This window comes from Pogonomyrmex barbatus, unplaced genomic scaffold, assembly GCF_055798465.1.
Source record: "Pogonomyrmex barbatus isolate J1 unplaced genomic scaffold, ASM5579846v1 scaffold12, whole genome shotgun sequence".
Lineage (NCBI taxonomy): Eukaryota > Metazoa > Arthropoda > Insecta > Hymenoptera > Formicidae > Pogonomyrmex > Pogonomyrmex barbatus.
This window is the reverse complement of record NW_028297108.1, coordinates 6,205,212-6,223,853: the sequence shown is the minus strand read 5'-3', so window position 1 is coordinate 6,223,853 and position 18,642 is coordinate 6,205,212. Positions and strand designations below refer to the sequence as shown.

The window sequence follows — 18,642 nt, the reverse complement described above, 5'->3', positions numbered from 1 at the left end:
GAAATTTATTTTAATAGTATTTATTTTATACTATTCAAAATCAAGATATTAATTTTCAAAAATTTCTGTTGTATAATATTATTAAAATAAATATAAAAAATTTAAACGTAGAAGACTTGTTGACAAAATATAATTTATTAAGCAGAGTATTATATAAGTTTTGTCAATTAAATTAATGATAATAAAGCAATAATCAATTGATTGACAAATAATGTATAAATAAAATAAATATATAAGTACCTTTTTTGGTTGATTATTTATATAGTTTATTTATATAGTTTATTTATATCAGAAGCCTCTTGTGAAGTAAAGAGGCTATCCAAAAATTGCATCTCATGATATTATCACGGATGCGAGTTAAATTGTAATGGGTTTCAGCAACAGCACTCTCACTAAACGATCATTGAGCACTTTGCTCCCCAAAGACAAGGATAGCCTGATACACCTTCCTTGGGTTTATATACGCTGATTTTGATATTCTGTTTACGAGAAAGCATTGCCATCTCTTGGCAGACAGGATAACTAGAAAAATCGAAATATACAAGGTGATCTTAAAATATTCATCATTGTATCTTCACTTAGCTTAGCAAGGTATTATCTTATCAATATCTTATGTATACAGTAATAACGTACTTTTATAAAAATTCTTATTATTTTTGTTCTTAAAACAATTAAAATAAATAAGTTTAAAAAATATTAAGTTCAAAGTGTTACTTAAGTGTTAATTTAAGACTAACTATTTGAAGTGGTATGAAAAGCTTCTTTAGCTCTTGAAAAAAATTTTCTATGCATCATGAGATATCATTTCTCTCTTTCTCTCTCTTTCTTGTACTGCCATTTGCAAACCTCAGATTTCAATGGCTGGAGCATATAATTATTTATGCAACAGAATAAACATTATATACACACGTTAACTTTAACATTCTCGTATCATTATTGAAATGCATGACAGGCGGGATGCACGTAACTATTGCTCGAAGTTCATATTTATCCAGTAACGAGTAGACGATCGTCAATCATGGATACTAATTTAGGCGGTGTAAAGGTTTAATATTACTCTCCTAGTTAAAAATTTGTCCTTATAGGATGTCACGCAATACAATGAGGCCTGCTGTTATAATACGTTTTTAATTTGCCATTATTACTGGTTCGATAGACGTGAGCATCGTGAGAAAGATTTGCTTCGATGTTTGGAGTAGGGTTTTTGTTATACTTTCGAAACACTGGGTTGACGATAACTCGATAGATCTCTTTCACAAACTCTCTTTCATAAAAACTCGAACTTTTTCTTATAAAACTTTTAAAGAAACTTTTGAAGCCATTCTGCTGATTTATGAAACAGGTTAAAAAAAATATATATAAGTATGGAGAATGCGAAGAGTGAAAAAATATAAAGAAAAAATATAAAATGTACAATATTTTTTTTTTTTATTCTAGTCTCAATAATCGCATTATTAGATAAAGTATTTGTTGACCTGACGTTTAAAAAATCGAATAATTTCTTTTCCGCGTATTAGCATATTCTTCATACTCATACTCATTTGACCGGAATTTCATAGATTAACTGTACATTGAACGAACCATCGTGCGAGATAAGATTATCTGTAGTTTTTATAAAATCATTAAATATTTTATTTTATGATATACACACAATTTACTTTGCAATTTACTTTGCAATGATTGATTACTTCTGTCGCGGTATCAGAGATAACGAATAGTCACGCGCCACTCTAATCATTAACAATCAATACTTTGTTCTTAAGAAAGCTTTCTTGCCAATGAAATAATTTTATTATTTACAGACGATATTTCGATATAATAAAAATAAAATAAAATCTCTTTATTTCCGTTAAGTAAAAGAAGCCCAATCGAAGATATCTGAAGTATATAAGTATATAAGTATATAATTTCAATATCAATTAATTTCAATATCAATATCAATTGGCTTTGTTGAGAAATAAAATTATAAAATATTCATATAAAATATTCATATCTTAATCGTGATCTTTAATCGTCGAACGAACGGCCATATGGCTTGATTATTTTGCAAAAGAGCGAAAAGTTGTTCGAATCCGCCGTCACGTGAATTTAATCTATCGTGACATCACGCGTATTCTCCTCGGCAGGACCGCGCGCGCGTATATAGCGTAATAACGCTTCAATTTCATCATTCCGCATAATGAAAGATGTCACTGGAGATACGGCAATTTGCGTAATAGTTGACCGTTAGATCGGAGGTCTCCGCGACAACCTAGAAGCCGCAGAAGGATAAATTCCGACCTTATGAGGTATCGCGATTTCGTCGTAGCCACGAATTGCGGCGAAAGATTCAATGAAATCTTACAAAATAATAATTATATTTTATTACCATCGATAATATTATTACCAGATAATATTATTACCGAAGATAATATTATTATCGTCATTAATAAATTCGAACTTCAATCCTTATAGAATTTCTAATCGGTATTTGGACTTTGCAAGACTCAATGCTGTTTAAATTGCATTTTTTATGACTTTATTATATAAGATGTTTGGTTAACTTTTAACGGAGGTGGCGGAAATTTTCTTGGGAAAACACCAATGTGATTTTTCAGCTATAATTAAAAACGTGATTTTGGGGAGTTTTTCATTTAGGGACAGAAATAGATGAGATTTCACGTTTTTCAGTTAAATTTTAGGTAAATATTTTAGCGCAAAAATATTATCGCCACATTATGTTTTTTCGTTTCATAATGTCTGTTATTAAGCATATATTTCGAAGATTTTTCAGTTTGTCTTTACATTGCGTAACTATGTACATGCGAAGAAGCAATTTTGTTTCGAGTATCAAGTTCGAGGAGTCCTTCGCATATTAAGGATTAACATAGAACTACATAATTCACGAAGTTATACGAGCGATAGGAATGAAGTAATCAAGAGATAACGAACATTTATACAAAGTGTGCCATACAAAGGTAGCACGGCACCCGTGACTTATTATCATCCGCTTATCTAAATGCAGTCTTCAAGCCGGGACTTCGGACGGGACGACAGTGGCGCGAAGCGATACACCTGAGAAACCCGCCAAAGTTTTTCGTCATTGTAATAATTATTAATTTGTAATTAAAATCAATGCGAGGCAAAGCTTTGCGAGCCAAAAGCGATTACCGCGTATCCAGCAATTTCCCTGGCGAAACAATTAATTATTGCGGAACAATAAGCCGCCCACTGCCCATGAAGTTAAAAAACGACCGGACATGACCGGTGGTCGAAGTGCCTTGTTCGAAAGAATAATTATTTCGACGAGAAGTCATTTACTAATCCACATCAATTGCGTTCCGTACTCGTACTCGCACATATCCTATCCGTTATTTTGCTCGTCGCATTTTAGTTTCTCAATCGGAGTCATCTGAATCGAAATTACTTTTTCGCATTTTTTTAACGAAAATATTTTCGCCCCGCAAATTCTTGCGAGCGAACATTCGATGCGTTTGATTCCAATCGTGTGTCCAATCGCGCGCTCGAGAAACTGCAACTGTGGAGGAAAAATTTCATTGTATCGTGGATAATACGCAGGTGACAAACGTGATCGGGTTTATCACGTAATTCACGAGTGACGATTATCATTTGTCGCACGATTCACCGTATTCCACGCGATTACGCGCGACCAATATTGACTTCTCCTTGCTTCGTTATGCGCTCTTCTTATCTCTCGTACACGCCAATTCGGAATTACGTACATCTCTCAATTTACAACGTATACGCACTGAACAGCCGTGGAAAACGTATCAATTATTTTCCACATTCTTGTAATAAACGTATCATTGATAATGATTCACGATACGAATTGAAGATGAGATTAATATGCAGAGAACGAAGATAAAAAGATTTATTACGAAGTCAAATACGAATATCAAATTTTATAGATACGTAGGCCTGTTTTCAGCTGAATTTCCCGCATCGTTTTTCCTCTTTTCTTTTTCTTTCTATGTTAAGGAAAGAGGAAAGAGAGATGAACGTTCAAATAAAGGAACGAACCTTATATGAGTCTCGTGTCAATAGTTCTTATCTACAACGTCTCGTTTCTCTCTCTCTCTCTCTCTCTCTCTCTCTCTCTCTCTCTCTCTCTCGTCTCTTCATCTCCGTTGTATTCACTTGGTCAGTGTGATCTCTAGCGAGACCGATCTGCATGACAGTAGCCAGGAGAATGTCGTAATCGTTTCATACATCATATCTGCGTAATGATCGCTACAACACGGTACGATCAGGTGTAAAATCAGATATCGTGCACAAAACCGTCGGCGACACAAAAGGTAGCGCACCGCCGCAATCCGTTCTTATCTGCTAACAGAAGATCGTCACGAGTTCTGATTCCCTCTCCTTGTTCCACACCCTCCCCTACCTCCTCGCGTCGCGAAGGTGGGATTTATTCGTTCTGTGTCGGATCTAGTGTTGGATCAAATCAGTCGTGAGTATTGCACCTGACGTGACGAGCGGGGCTGAAGTTTCAAGTTGCGCGAGGCTTATCCACATAATTTGCGAGGCGCGCCGATTTTTTTTTTTTTAACGAGGTTGGTTTCTCTTTTTCTCTTTCACGCTTCTCTCACCTTTTTCCTCGTGAAGAGATAATCTCGGACGAAGCTGTCTTTTCGGGAGCAAAATCGTGATTAATCGCGATCGTGTAACGAGCAACGTGTGAGCGAAAGTGTGTGCGTTCTCCAACACGTTCAACCATCGTGAGGATCATAAGGACGTCTCTGACTGATCATTCATGACGAAGTAAACTCACAAATAGTCGCCTTTATTCATTTCATTTTGTAAATTATCTTCCTTTATGTTATTATTATTATTATTATTATTATTATTATTATTATTATTATTATCATAATATCGTTATTGTTTTCACTGAATCCATCCAGAACATGTACACGCAACGAAGACCACGCTGTCCATAATTAACATGCTCATTTGCGTTTTCTTGTTTGCTCGCCGTGTTCTGACGTAATTATTGGCATTGTTGAAAAATCTTAATTAGTCGCCTGCCAGAGGCGATTAATGAACCGAACAACAGGTGTGCCTGTGTTTGATGAATAACGCCTAAAGGCGATTCGTTTGTGTTTCCGCACGCTATATTTCATCAGCGAACTATGATTTACATTATATTTTCTTGTATTTTCTTCCTTCAAAGCTATCGAAGCTCGCGCGAATATTTCCGCGTACTTCCTCGATACGATTTCAAATCTTTCCTACGACAAAGATAATAACCCGCGGCGCGCGGTGAATTTAAAAATTACCACCGGAAGTACGTCTCTTCTCTAATCTCCGAGGATCATCCGTAATCGAGCATCGTTACGCAACTACGTTACGATTCAACTCTGGAAATGCGTCTCTCGACTTTTTTTTATCAGGGAGATACATTTACGAGCGCTTTACATTTTTCGGCCTGGTCATTCGGCGATGGCGACTCGTCTGGAAGGAAATAGATTTTTAAATATATAACGCGATGGATTTTCTCGCTTCTCAATTGGAGAACGCGACGCTGTCTAAAATATCGCGGACGCGATATCGTCGTCGAGGAACTCGAGACTCGCGTTTAACGCGCTAAACTCGTCCGTCTCGCGTTTGCGAGTGGCGCTTCGCGGTGTCGTCTTTCGTAAAGGAATTTAATCTTCGGACTTCCCGCCGAGAGATGCGATTATCTCCTGCTGCAGTCGCGCGCGTAACTGATACTGGACCACGCGCGCTATGCGCGTTGGCCGCATACGTCGACGGCATACCTGACACGCTGAATTGATTCGAACGAGCATCTGCCGGGTGTACAATGTACCGGCAGGCAGGCTCGTCGTTTGCGTCGCCTCTCTCGTCGCCGCTGTAATCTGCTGTATTGTGCTGGCCCGGACTAATTCACGTCGAAGCGAAGCCCCAACGGGCGAAGTTATGAGGCCCCTCGTAGTACGAGACGCGTGGCAGCCGTGCGCAAATACTATTGTACTCGCTCAAATTCATTTGATTACTGTTATGCAATCATCTCTCTCTCTCTCTCTCTCTCTCTCTCTCTCTCTCTCTCTCTCTCTCTCTTCTCTCTCTGTCTGTCTCTCTCTTTTCTACGGTGCGCATAATCGCTTATCGACGCGATAGTGCCCGGTCGAACATAACGAATGCGTGCGGTTATTAGCGGTGTAAGTCGATATTTTTATGTTATTTCCAGCCGTCCGCATGCCCGCGTTGTTTGTAACCCGATACGCTTGTGACTTAATAAATCTTTTGCCTTAATTGATGTAAGACGGGCCGGGTTGATGCGAGATAGACGTTGGCGTAAGCCCGACGACTTTTAATTCTTCGTCATGCAAGAGAGCGGTCGTATATCCTGCAGGATCTCGCTTTTGACGTGATGATAATAATCGGAACGAAGGTCTCACGATGTGATCGTCACGTGAACTTGTTTTCGCATTGTACATCATGTACATGTATGCAAAACACATATATGCCGCCGGTTTATTTTAATTTTATGAATTCTGAACGCCGCTCTTAAATCTCTTCGATTCAATGGAACACCTTCCGCTCGATTCGATTTAAATTGACAACCTTGAGTTTAGATCTTAATCTAGATAAAATTATGATATCGCTGATAAGTCGATACGCGTGATTCGTTGATCATTATTACGTAGAACGTGTAATGTCTCATGTCTTATTTGCCATACAAATGTTTTTCTGTGTATTATTTTCTGAGTCATCTGGAATTTCCATTTGTAGCTTGGTTTATTAGAGTAATAATTTGAAGTTTACAATAACATTGTCATCAAAAGAGATAACCGACGACATAATAAACGTGTAAATATTACAAATTAATTTCAATAAAATTATAATAATTAACACACACGTGTGAAATACTTAATTTATTGAATTGTTTGATTTAAGACTCATTAAAGATGTATTGTCTTTTGGTTTGTCATTTTAAAAAGGAGATTTATTTCTCTTCTGCCATGAGAAAAATTTGTTTTCTTTTTCACAAAACATTTGAATAATTAGAAGATTCAAGCCACATTTTTTTCACTGTTTTTTTCCTCGTCTTATAGTCTTACGAAATAGTTTGTACGTCATATCAAAGAGATATCGCTCATTATATTATTCTCGCTAGTTATTTGTTGTTTTCTCCGATTGTCATCGTATCATTCAATCAACACGCGCTCTTTTTCTTTTCGAATAACTCTTGTCGGGCATGACATCTTGCGAACTGTTATCTCACGTAGTTAGTAGCGGTAACAGCACATACGCGACTAAACTTGTTGCTCCGAGTTTATTAGGGTTACAACCTAATCAGCAAGCGTAAGTGGTTACTTCTCCCTTCTCCCTTCTTTCTACCTCTTTTATTTTAGTTTCTTCGTGCTTCCTTTCTCTTATATGTGTTTTCTTTTATTCGTAGAATGTAAGACATTTCTGTCGTTAATCGGTTCTCTTCTTTCCCATTTTTTTTCTTATAATAATAATAATTAATAGATCAGAGATGCGCGCGCGCGCGCGCGCGTGTGTGTGTATATGTGTGTGTATTTTGTGCAACATAAAAGTCACAATTTATTTACTTTCGCTTTAGAAACGTACAACTCGGATGTCTATACAATTTCACAGGAAACCAACGCCCGTCCGTAGTTTTATCTATTTATTGCATTTTCGCACGCAACGTAACGTAGTATTCTACAGTTATACTCTTAGTCTCATTTGATGCTGAGTACGTCGGAGCTTTTTATGTATCTGTATTCAACATTCTTCTCATTTAAATTTAGTAGATTAGACTTTACTTTCTTTTTTTTTTTAAATAAAATTAATGGCTCTCTGATTAGTTGGCATTTTTGGTACGTTAATTTAAACGATATTAATAAAAAGAAAAACCTTCGTAATATTTATACAAAATTTTGCAGCAAAAATATTTGCATGTTTCTTTAATAAATGTAAAATTTTTAAATTTTTTTATTAATGCGAGTTATGTGTGATAAAAGTTTGTAGGATTAAAGAAGCATTTTCTGTCAAGAAGCATTTTCTGTTCATTTTTTACGCTTTAATACTGATTGATGTAACACTTTGAACGTAATTTATACATATTAAAATAATAGAATATCCGAGAGAATCATTCTTAATATATAGTTTTGTAAGTGCATCTGCACGTGCAATAACGAGACAAACCACTTAGCCAATTACAGTCTCTCGTGCGACCAAGCAATACGAGCTTAACTTGCGATACGCAACACTAAATTTAGCGACATTCTAGATAGAAATTTTGCTGAATGACTGCTCTGAGTAGAGTGTTTTCATGATATTGTCTTTTGTTAAGTAGACAATAAATAAAAATATATATTATATAATGTCATAGATCGTCTAAATTGATTATTAAACTGATATCTTGGCGTTTAAGTGCAACAAGAAGGAGATTTGTCATCTCAGAAATTGTACGATAATATATTTTCTGCATACTAATGAAAATTCTTATTTAAGAGTTCTTGTTTAACAATTGTTTAACAGAGCTTGAAATATTAATTACGCATATCGATAACGCATTACTATTTTGATGTCCTTTTTTAGAATTCGTCATGGACAATGGTAAGGCTGATTAGCAAATCGGTTAGAGTCGCTTAGAAGAAAACTGGAGATCTTTTCATATAATGAATAATGTTGTAGTGACCTAATGTTGTAGTGACATCAAAAAAGATTTATACACGTATGTATAAAAAATATTTTAGGAAAGATTAATTAGTTAATGTTAATTAGCTTTTTATCTGATCTTTTCTCAAACGACTATGAAGACTATTATGACTAAAATATAGTTTGTTATTGTTTTCAAACAACATTGTATTAGATTTACATGATTTTTGCAGACACACATTTGATTTCTACAAGTACTCGAAATTTTACGTGTCTCTCAAATCATTTGTTACATGTTTGGTTTGGTCTAAATTTACTTTAGCTTTTTTCTTTTTAAACTCGATGTATAGAGTTTGCATATTCATTATCGAATTGTCTTCGAAAACAGTCGCGTAATAGTGTCACTTTTTTCCATCCGTTGACGAACGCGATAAGAGCGAGAATTTAACCAGAGAGAGGGTGTGCCGACGCAAATGTACTACTTTTATTCACGTACATATTTATGGAATGTCTCGCTTATCTGACACTCCTGTTTACCCTCACCCATCTCCATGTTATTACATGAAAATAGCGCCATAAAATACATTATTCAAATTTTCGGCGGTCAGATTGTGTCAAGTATTTAAAATAGAATTCTGCATCTCCTGCTGCGTTTGCATCAAAATTTGTGTTTGCTAAAATATATATATATATATAATTGAATCGCTAATTTTTGATAATCAAATATGTTCCTCTTTTTTTCTTTGCGTTTGAGAACCCTGAGAACCTTGAAAGATCGAAGATTTTCTCACAGGCGCGACGTTAACGAAGTCATTATCAAATTCTGCGCACATGTATCTATATATATATATTGAACTATTTTATTTTACTATATAGATAGCACTAGATAAGCAATAGATAATTCCTCTCTAAACATTCAGTAAAAATAACACGCGAAAAACGAAATGGACGAACGATGCAAAGTAGATTTCCAGGAAAATGGACCATTCAAACGTCTTCTTCTCGAGTTAGTGAACAATTATGAAACGAGCGAAACTTGGGCAATAAGCAATCAGCGAGTAAAGAAAGATCTAAAATCATGGAAACAGTGATAAAAGACTTTTCTTGTTGATGGAGGAATCGCTAATATTTGATAATCAAATACGTTCCTCTTTTTTTTTTTCTTTACGTTTGAGAACCTTGAGATATAGATATATATATAGATATATATATATAGATATATATAGATATATATAGATATAGATAACATATAGATACATGTACGTAGAATTGGATAGCGACTCCGCGAGCGTCGCGCCTGTGAGAAAATTCTCGGTTCTCCAAGGTTCTCAAACGCAAAGAAAAAAAAAAGGGGAACGTATTTGATTATCAAATATTATCGATTCCCTCCTCAATAAGGAAAGTTTTTTATCAATGTTTCCATGATTTTAGATCTTTCTTTACTCGCTGATTGCTTATTACTGATTGCAAGTTTTGCTCGTTTCATAGTTGTTCACTAACTCGAGAAGAAGACGTTTGAATGGTCCATTCTCTTGGAAATCTACTTTGCATCGTTCGTCCGTTTCGTTTTTCGCGTGTTATTTTTACTGAATATTTAGAGAGAAATTATCTATTCATTGTACACTGATTCATCCATCCGATAGAGATCTAGGCTGCTTTTTATTATCTTTCTCATTAAGATTTCACATTAATAGATGTTTAAGATATGAGAAACTAGTGTTTTATTGTATAGATATAATGACCTCATTTCTTGCTTCACATATTTTGTTATGTTACACATGATGAATTTATTGATTGATAATAATGTGTACGTGCGTGCCAAATAAGACGTAATCACATTGTCTTATCTAATATCAACGTTTGCTCGATTATCGGTTAGAAGATTTACAAATATTTTTACGATTCATTCTTTTACTTTTTTAACATACTTTTTTCTCTATATTTCAATGTTCACAAAGCAAAAAGAGAAAATTTTATTCATTTTATCAATGATAAATTTCACTGATTATTTTGCTATGATAAGATTTATTCTAGATAATATAATTGATATTGTACCATCTTTGAGTTTTATTTGATGATGAAATATACAGTACATTTAACAATTCTCGAGAAATTTAATGGAAATCGCGATTTTCTAAGCAATCTTCTCTATATTTTACGAGCAAAATAAAATAGTTCAGTCGCAAAATGGTCGCTTCGCACCACGCTTTATTTTCTGTTATATTTGGTACAAACTGCAGTTTGTAAGAAATATTATCTCTCTCGTTGCAGGGTAAGGATTAAATCGCTTTGAAGATGGGGGCGATGTTCAGAAGCGAGCAGATGGCCCTTTGCCAGCTGTTCATTCAGCCGGAGGCGGCTTACCTTTCTGTTTCGGAACTTGGAGAAACCGGTACGGTGCAATTTCGTGATGTAAGTTAAACTAGATATAATCTCTTCAATCCTATTTAATGTAACTAGTCTGCTTACCTATAAACAATTTAAATGTGCCAACCGATGCGCTTGACAATTCGAAGTTATTTTAAAATCATGTTTTCTATTTGATATTATTTTTAATGATCAAATAATAAGTATTTATAGTAAGTACTTATTCTTATTTTATAATTAGTATATAAATCTCATATAAAATATAAAATTTTTTATAATGCGTTTTGAAGTTTCATTCTATGAAGGTGTGTTGCGTGATTGTTCAGATAATCGAATTTTGATAAATGCATATGCTAGAAAAAGTAAAAAGTCAAAAATGTGTTTGTTCAAGCATCATTGAAGAGTTAATTAATATGAATTTTTCTGACTACTTCTCGGGAACTAATTACGTGAAACTTTGACGTCTAATGTCTAGCTGAACGGCAACTTGAATTATTTCCAACGAAAATTCGTCAACGAGGTCCGACGATGCGATGAACTGGAGCGCAAGCTTCGATATATCGAGGCGGAAGTCAAAAAAGACGGCGTGCCGATCCCGGATAATCTTACGGAACTACCCCGCGCACCCAATCCACGTGCGATTATAGATCTCGAGGTAAAAGATCTGCAGAATATTTTGACAATTTATTTTAATTGTGTAAAATAAATCTGAATAAGAATAGATTAACAAAATAGATTCCTGAGAATCGATCCCCGCGTTTTTGAAATCATCTAATAACACGTTTACAAAATATAATATATTCTGTAATCGAAATGTTTCATATTTTATTCCGTGATGAAAAATACACCTTCAAATGGCTGTATTAAAATAGCAAATGAAAATTTTATTTAGTCATAGACAAGGACCGAATGAGCTATATGTATTATTATTATTATAAAAATATTATCTTGATATTTTGCATATTGTATACTGTATTGTGCACTCGATATCAATCGCATTCTTTTTTATTAAAATAGGCCCACCTCGAGAAAACGGAGAACGACATACTAGAGCTGAGTCAAAACGCGGTGAACTTGAAGAGCAACTATCTCGAGCTGACGGAATTACAGCACGTGCTCGAGAAGACGCAGTCATACTTCACGGAGGTACCTAAAGTAGTTCAGCAGCTTTTGCTCGTAGCGCCGTCCTCCTTCGTGTAATCGATGTTACCGATGTTTTGTCGAAGAATCAAGATTCGTATCTTCTTCTTCTATATCAACAGGAAGAGGCCAATGACTCGATTACCAAGGCGCTGATTAACGAGGAAGCACTGAATCCCGCCATTACGACTCGCGGACGTCTGGAGTAAGTTATGGCCACGACGGAATCGCCAGATAAGCCGGACCTCTCTCGCATGTTAAATATAACATGTTAATATATTAAGCGGGCATGTGTGACGTTTAATAATATTAAAAGGACGCGTAAGCGGTCCCTTTGTGCGCGTAAGCGCTCCCCATGCTCCCAGCTTTATATGCGCATCTATTCCAACGGGATTTGTTCTCTAGGATAATAAAACCTTATATTAAGGTTCATCTAAGTTATTTAAAGAATAATTTTATTTTATTAAAAATTGTGCAATTAATTGTGATGGCGCAGAAACTGAATGAAAATATTTAATGTTGAATAATATTCCTATTTTAACAAAATTTAAATGTATGATTACTAGAAGGTCTTTTAAATGAAAGAATCATTTTCAATTTGCTATAAATCTATGTACATAATTTTTTTATTTATTTTATTTTTTGTTTTATTATATTTCCGTATATGCAAGTTGTTTATAACAAAATAATGTAAGAGACGATAGATTTAAATCTTTCTCTTTGAGTAATTTTATTTTATGTTTGTTTCTAAATGATACAAGAGTTTCTGCGTCACAATTCAAAGCGTGTGCGACAAATGAAGGACACTGTTCTATTCACAATACACGTATGAGCAATTAATTAAAATAGCTATAACACATTGCTTGATAAATCAACGTTATGATATTTAATTTCCTGCAGATTCGTCGGCGGGGTAATAAATCGTGAACGAGTCCCAGCCTTCGAGAGAATGCTCTGGCGTATATCACGTGGCAACGTTTTTCTTCGGCAGGCCGAACTTGATAAACCACTGGAGGATCCGGCTACGGTTAGCTCTGATTCCTCTTTTATCTTAATGCGAAGAAATTACTTCATTTATCATGTTTGTTCATCGTTGTCGGTTATTCATACACGTGAAAGAGATGCAACGTACAATATCAAAATGGAATTAACGGACCTTGAAAGATTAATTTAGCTTTGCTCTGATACACATCGCGAAATGAAAAATCGTTGTATGTTGCTCGTCGATGTGCCTGATTCTTTTTTTTTTTCCGCGAATGTTTTCAGGGTAACGAGATCTATAAAACGGCCTTTGTGGCATTTTTCCAAGGGGAACAATTGAAGAGTCGTATTAAAAAAGTCTGCACTGGCTTCCACGCTTCACTCTACCCGTGTCCCACCAGCCATGCAGAACGTCAGGAAATGTTGAAAGGTGTGCGAACGCGGTTAGAGGACCTTAAATTGGTGAGATTGTTACATCGAAAAAAAAATTAGAAACATTAATATTTGAATAAAAATTCAAATATCTATTTTTTTATGAAATATATTGTTGGTTATCGCGCTGAATTTTACTTCAGGATATATTGTAGACATTTACCTTGTTAGATTCTGTAATTAATTAATAAAAACATATAATTAAAACATAATAAACACGTATAATTAAATTGAAGAAATAATATTTGAGTATTCGGATAACTTTTTTTCTAAAGGTATTAAATCAAACGCAAAATCATCGCCAACGTGTTCTACATAATGTAGCGAAGGAATTACCAAACTGGAGTATCATGGTGCGAAAAATGAAAGCTATTTATCATACACTGAATTTGTTTAATATGGACGTGTCGAAAAAATGTCTTATTGGAGAATGTTGGATGCCTCTTGCCGATCTCGCGACTGTGCAGCATTGTCTCACAGAAGGATCGGTTAGTATACGAATGTATTAAAAATCCAATCTTATAGCATACGGAATGTAGACTGTATTTTTCATCGTTAGTTTAATTATTTTAAAAATGAAAAAGTTGAACGCGCGACAAAAGACAATAGCGACAAATTAATTGCTGACAATTAGCTACAAACAATGGTATACTAGATAGAAATATAACGTACGTATTATAACGTCAGTTATAATAAGAGAAAGTTTATTATATAAATAGAAGTTTATTATATAAATAGAAGATTAGAATTAAATTAAATATTTTTAAATAGATCGTTAATTTCCGTGCAGTTGCATATTTATAAAAATAATTTTATAAACTGTATAACAAATAATTTTATCAAATAATTTATAATTCATTGAGATATAGAGAGCATTTTTATATTAAATTTTTAATCTATTTGTAAGGTTACAGCAAGACTGAAATATAAGATGCAAATTGTAAATAAACTAAATTGTGGAATATGTTTTTTTAGCGACAATGTGGAAGCTCCATACCATCTTTTCTCAATGTGATTCATACGGATGAAAATCCTCCGACGTTCAACAGGACAAACAAGTTTACGAAAGGTTTTCAAAATTTAATTGATGCTTACGGTGTGGCATCGTATCGTGAAGCTAATCCGGCACTTTACACTATTATTACGTTTCCCTTTCTGTTCGGCGTTATGTTTGGCGATGCTGGCCATGGTGAGTAAACTCAGGCGAGTGAACGAATACGCGAAAAAGATATATTTTTGTGCGTTAAATTATTATTAATAGCATGACTTGTTGTGTTAGGGCTGATACTGACGCTTTTTGCCTTGGCTATGGTCCTGAAGGAAAAACAGATTATCGCGCAAAAATCAAATGGCGAAATTGCGAATCTATTTTTCGGCGGTCGTTACATCATCCTTCTCATGGGTTTGTTTTCCATATACAGTGGTCTTATCTACAACGACATATTTGCAAAGTCAGTTAACATATTCGGATCTAGTTGGAGGAATACGTATACGTTCAATGAGACACAATCAAACAAGGCACTGCAATTGTCGCCAGACGCGAATCAAAACTATTTGCAGTATCCTTATCCTCTGGGTGTAGATCCGGTTTGGTCTCTCGCTCAGAACAAAATTGTATTTCAGAATTCGTTCAAGATGAAGCTGTCGATCATTCTCGGCGTCGCACACATGATCTTCGGTGTCTGCATGAATGTCGTTAATATATTGTAAGTATTGCAATCTTAACGAACAGAAAGAATCGCGAATTGTAACAATATATTGTTGTTAAAAAAGATGTTGCTATCAATAGTCAATACATATGTTAATATATACAACAATGTACATTAATATTTTGCATAGCGTTTCTTGAAAGTTGAAAAATCGTTTATTAAAGAAATTTTATGTAGAAATATATATATATATGATCAAGTGATACTTGAATGGTATTTCGAAATAATTGAGCAGAAAATATTTCCGAAAATTTCTATTTGAATTAATACATTTATTCTTTTAAAAAATTTGATCGAAGTTTTCCGCGATATTTGTGCGGCGCATTATTTTCTGCGTTGTTATTTTTCCAGCTATTTCAAGAGATACGCCAGTTTGTTTCTTGAGTTTTTGCCACAATTATTCTTCCTTGTCTTGCTGTTTTTCTACATGATTATCCTGATGTTTATCAAATGGATTTTGTACGACGCTTCGTCTGATGGTAAGTATTAATTTAGCTTTGAATAAGTAATTGCAATATACATCCCTAATGCAATATGATATATTGTAACGCAGATATAGGACGAAAGCCAGGCTGTGCACCGTCAGTTCTGATTACATTTATTAACATGATGCTTTTCAAAGATGCCGTTGTACCTGCAGATTGTTCTCAGTATATGTTTAAGGGACAGGATATTTTACAGCTAGTTTTACTTATCGCCGCTGTCTTATGCGTTCCGATAATGCTTTTTGGGAAACCATTATTTACTATATTTTCAAAGAAAATTAACCGCCCGGGAAAGATTTTCGTAAGTAACTCGTTGATTTGGCTTGCATCGTTTAATTATTATTACATACTTATAAAATTATTGATGATTTATTAATTGTGCTCACCATTTCTAGAGGTGAAAAAAAATATTTTTTTTTATTTTTATATCTCGCACGTGCATTACTTGTTTAGAGCAACGGGAGTGCGTCTCAGGACATCGAGTTGCAGGCCCAAGGGGTGCAAAATCCAGGAACTAGCAACGATACAGCAGCGAACGAACACGGTAACGAGGATGACAGCTTCGGCGAGCTGATGATTCATCAAATCATTCATACTATAGAATACGTTTTATCTACCATTTCGCACACTGCCTCCTACCTGCGATTATGGGCCCTGTCATTGGCTCACTCGCAGCTATCAGAAGTGCTTTGGAATAGATTGTTGCGGATGGGCTTAGGCGCCGCGGAGGGTCAGTATGTTAACAGTGTCATGCTGTTCATCACTTTCGCCGCCTGGGCTTTCTTCACTGTTGTCATTCTTGTCTTGATGGAAGGCCTCTCGGCATTTCTTCATACACTTCGACTTCATTGGTATGTACGGCGTACCAGACTGTTTAAAAAAATTTGTCTTTTTTTTTCAATAAAATTTAATTTCAAGCAAAGTTAGGAAAATTCAAAACTTCGAAAATTTTTCAAAGAAAATTGAGAAATATTTTCTAGATAGAAGAAATTAAGTTTAACTCAATGTTTTGCTCAACAAGAACTATTTCCAACTGAATTGATATCACGATTTGACGAATAAAATAAATCTTTTTCTAACATTAACTTTTAATGATTCTAACATTAACTTTTATCTGTAATTATTTTACCAAGTTATTTACTATCATGGTGTTAACGGTTAAATAAAAAAATCTAGAAAATTAAGATATTTTACTCTGCTGCTTTTTGCTGTTATTTAATATTTTTTTGTGCTCTAGGGTTGAGTTTATGAGTAAATTCTACGAGGGCTTAGGACACCCCTTTCAACCATTTTATTTTAAGACTATCTTAGATGCCGAGGATGCCGAGGAATAGAATCGCCGCTAGTCTTCACAGCAATAATTGTAAAATATATAATTACTGAATATCATGCGCGAAGATTTCTTTATTTTAAATATTTTCATATACACAAGGTCTTGTCTTGTTGCCTAGGGAAATATAAGAAGGATCAAATTGTCATGGATTATTTTAAAAGAGTCTGACAATGTGCTTTCTTCTACAATTATACCCATCGATCACATGCCTATGTATGTTGGCCGCGCACGATAATTGCAATAAGAATTTTAAAAAATAGTTTTTCTTAATACTTTTTATATTGTGGATAACAATATCGAGAAATCGGTGAGCATTATGAAAGTTTATATGAAATATTCATAGATTTTTACTCTATTTAATTTAACTTAAAAAACTCACTTCTAAAGCTTCTAAATTTTGTCATTAGTAAAATTTTGCTAATTTTTATCTGCTTGTTTACTGCACCGTTCTTTTAAATTTCTTATAATTTAAGAAGAGAAAGTTCAACAATGTGTGCTTAATAAAACAAATTTATTATGCCATAATGATAAACCAATTACTTCGTTTCAACTAAAGTAAATTTAGTGCCAACTCTGTTTGTCCGATGTTAAATGGCCATATTTCGCGGCATTATTTCGACGGAAGGGAGAAAGGAGCGTGAAAGATGCATGTGATTTAGCAACTATACTGCTGCTGATGCTGCCTAGTGCGCATTGAATTCATTCCATTAATTACCTAGTAACGTGGACATGCCACAGTCGATATAGCTCGTCATTAAGCACGTCGCGCATTGTAATATTTCATTAACGTCGCGTATATAGTCATTTTCCGCACAGAAAAGCAGCGATGAGAATTGTAACGTTGGGCGCTAAGATGATGAATCGAAATGGAGAGGTCGTAACGATCCCAATTACACATGTGACATCGTACGATCCGATCGATTCACGACTCAGACGAGCGACAAATGTACATTTTTGTCGGTTACATTACTAGAGTACAAATCCTATCGAGTGATCGGTAACCAGAAGTATTCGAACTTGTGCGAAGTTACCATTACGACTGTATCCACCATAGATATTAATGCGACGTCTAAAAGAGAGCGATGTATGCATCCTCGTATGCGAGATATTCCAGAGATCTCGATCTTTATAATTTACGGACTTCTCGATCGTTTGCAATCAATTTTCTACAAAGAGCTTTAAATATCTTTGACCTATATAAGTTAGGTTTATATAAGTTAGATTTTTTTATAAATCAAGTTCGGGTATTGCAATTGAAGCGGAAAATATTTAAATTTTTAAAATTTTCAATTAAAAATATTTAAATATTTGCACGTTGGAAATATTTGCTTTTATAAAATTAATTATTTATCTAAAGGATAAATAATTTAGTATTAAATATCAAAAATTATAACAAGAGATGATTATTAAAAATTTTTCTTTCTCCTTTTTAAAAAGGAAAGATTGTGTCTTGATTTATATAAATTTATGAATTTTGTTAAAATCAAGATCGAGATCTCGGAAATAATTTGAATATATATAGATAAATATTCAATACATATTTTATCAACGTATTAAATAAATTGATGAGTATTGCATA

At 34.4% G+C, this 18,642-nt stretch overlaps 1 protein-coding gene, 1 long non-coding RNA gene and 1 other non-coding gene across 6 annotated transcripts in view; 1 reads left to right on the top strand and 2 right to left on the bottom strand.

Annotated features, from left to right (window-relative positions):
* The window catches only part of LOC148937671 (uncharacterized), a 5,366-nt gene extending 1,064 nt beyond the window's left edge, over positions 1–4,302 (bottom strand). The window contains exon 1 of the long non-coding RNA XR_016138145.1: positions 241–4,302. This is a non-coding gene — a long non-coding RNA (uncharacterized LOC148937671). The remainder of the gene's footprint in view (positions 1–240) is intronic.
* Vha100-2 (V-type ATPase subunit a family protein Vha100-2) overlaps positions 1–18,642 on the top strand; it is a 23,846-nt gene extending 5,204 nt beyond the window's left edge. For 2 of the 4 annotated variants that reach the window (XM_011644788.3, XM_011644785.2), the window contains exons 2-14: positions 10,888–11,028; positions 11,459–11,638; positions 12,001–12,129; positions 12,246–12,328; positions 13,024–13,150; positions 13,390–13,566; positions 13,812–14,024; positions 14,512–14,725; positions 14,816–15,242; positions 15,597–15,724; positions 15,799–16,031; positions 16,184–16,581; positions 16,968–18,642. In XM_011644788.3, coding sequence (XP_011643090.2) covers positions 10,912–11,028; positions 11,459–11,638; positions 12,001–12,129; positions 12,246–12,328; positions 13,024–13,150; positions 13,390–13,566; positions 13,812–14,024; positions 14,512–14,725; positions 14,816–15,242; positions 15,597–15,724; positions 15,799–16,031; positions 16,184–16,581; positions 16,968–17,064 — 2,523 coding nt within the window. In that variant the 5' untranslated portion in view covers positions 10,888–10,911 and the 3' untranslated portion in view covers positions 17,065–18,642. Of the gene's footprint in view, positions 1–4,428; positions 4,762–10,887; positions 11,029–11,458; positions 11,639–12,000; positions 12,130–12,245; positions 12,329–13,023; positions 13,151–13,389; positions 13,567–13,811; positions 14,025–14,511; positions 14,726–14,815; positions 15,243–15,596; positions 15,725–15,798; positions 16,032–16,183; positions 16,582–16,967 lie in introns of those variants that run through there. The other 2 variants (XM_011644786.3, XM_011644787.3) reach the window with 2 other exon arrangements.
* On the bottom strand, positions 316–436 carry LOC112552891 (U4atac minor spliceosomal RNA). Its single transcript, XR_003096830.2, has one exon. It is a non-coding gene; the product is annotated as a U4atac minor spliceosomal RNA (small nuclear RNA).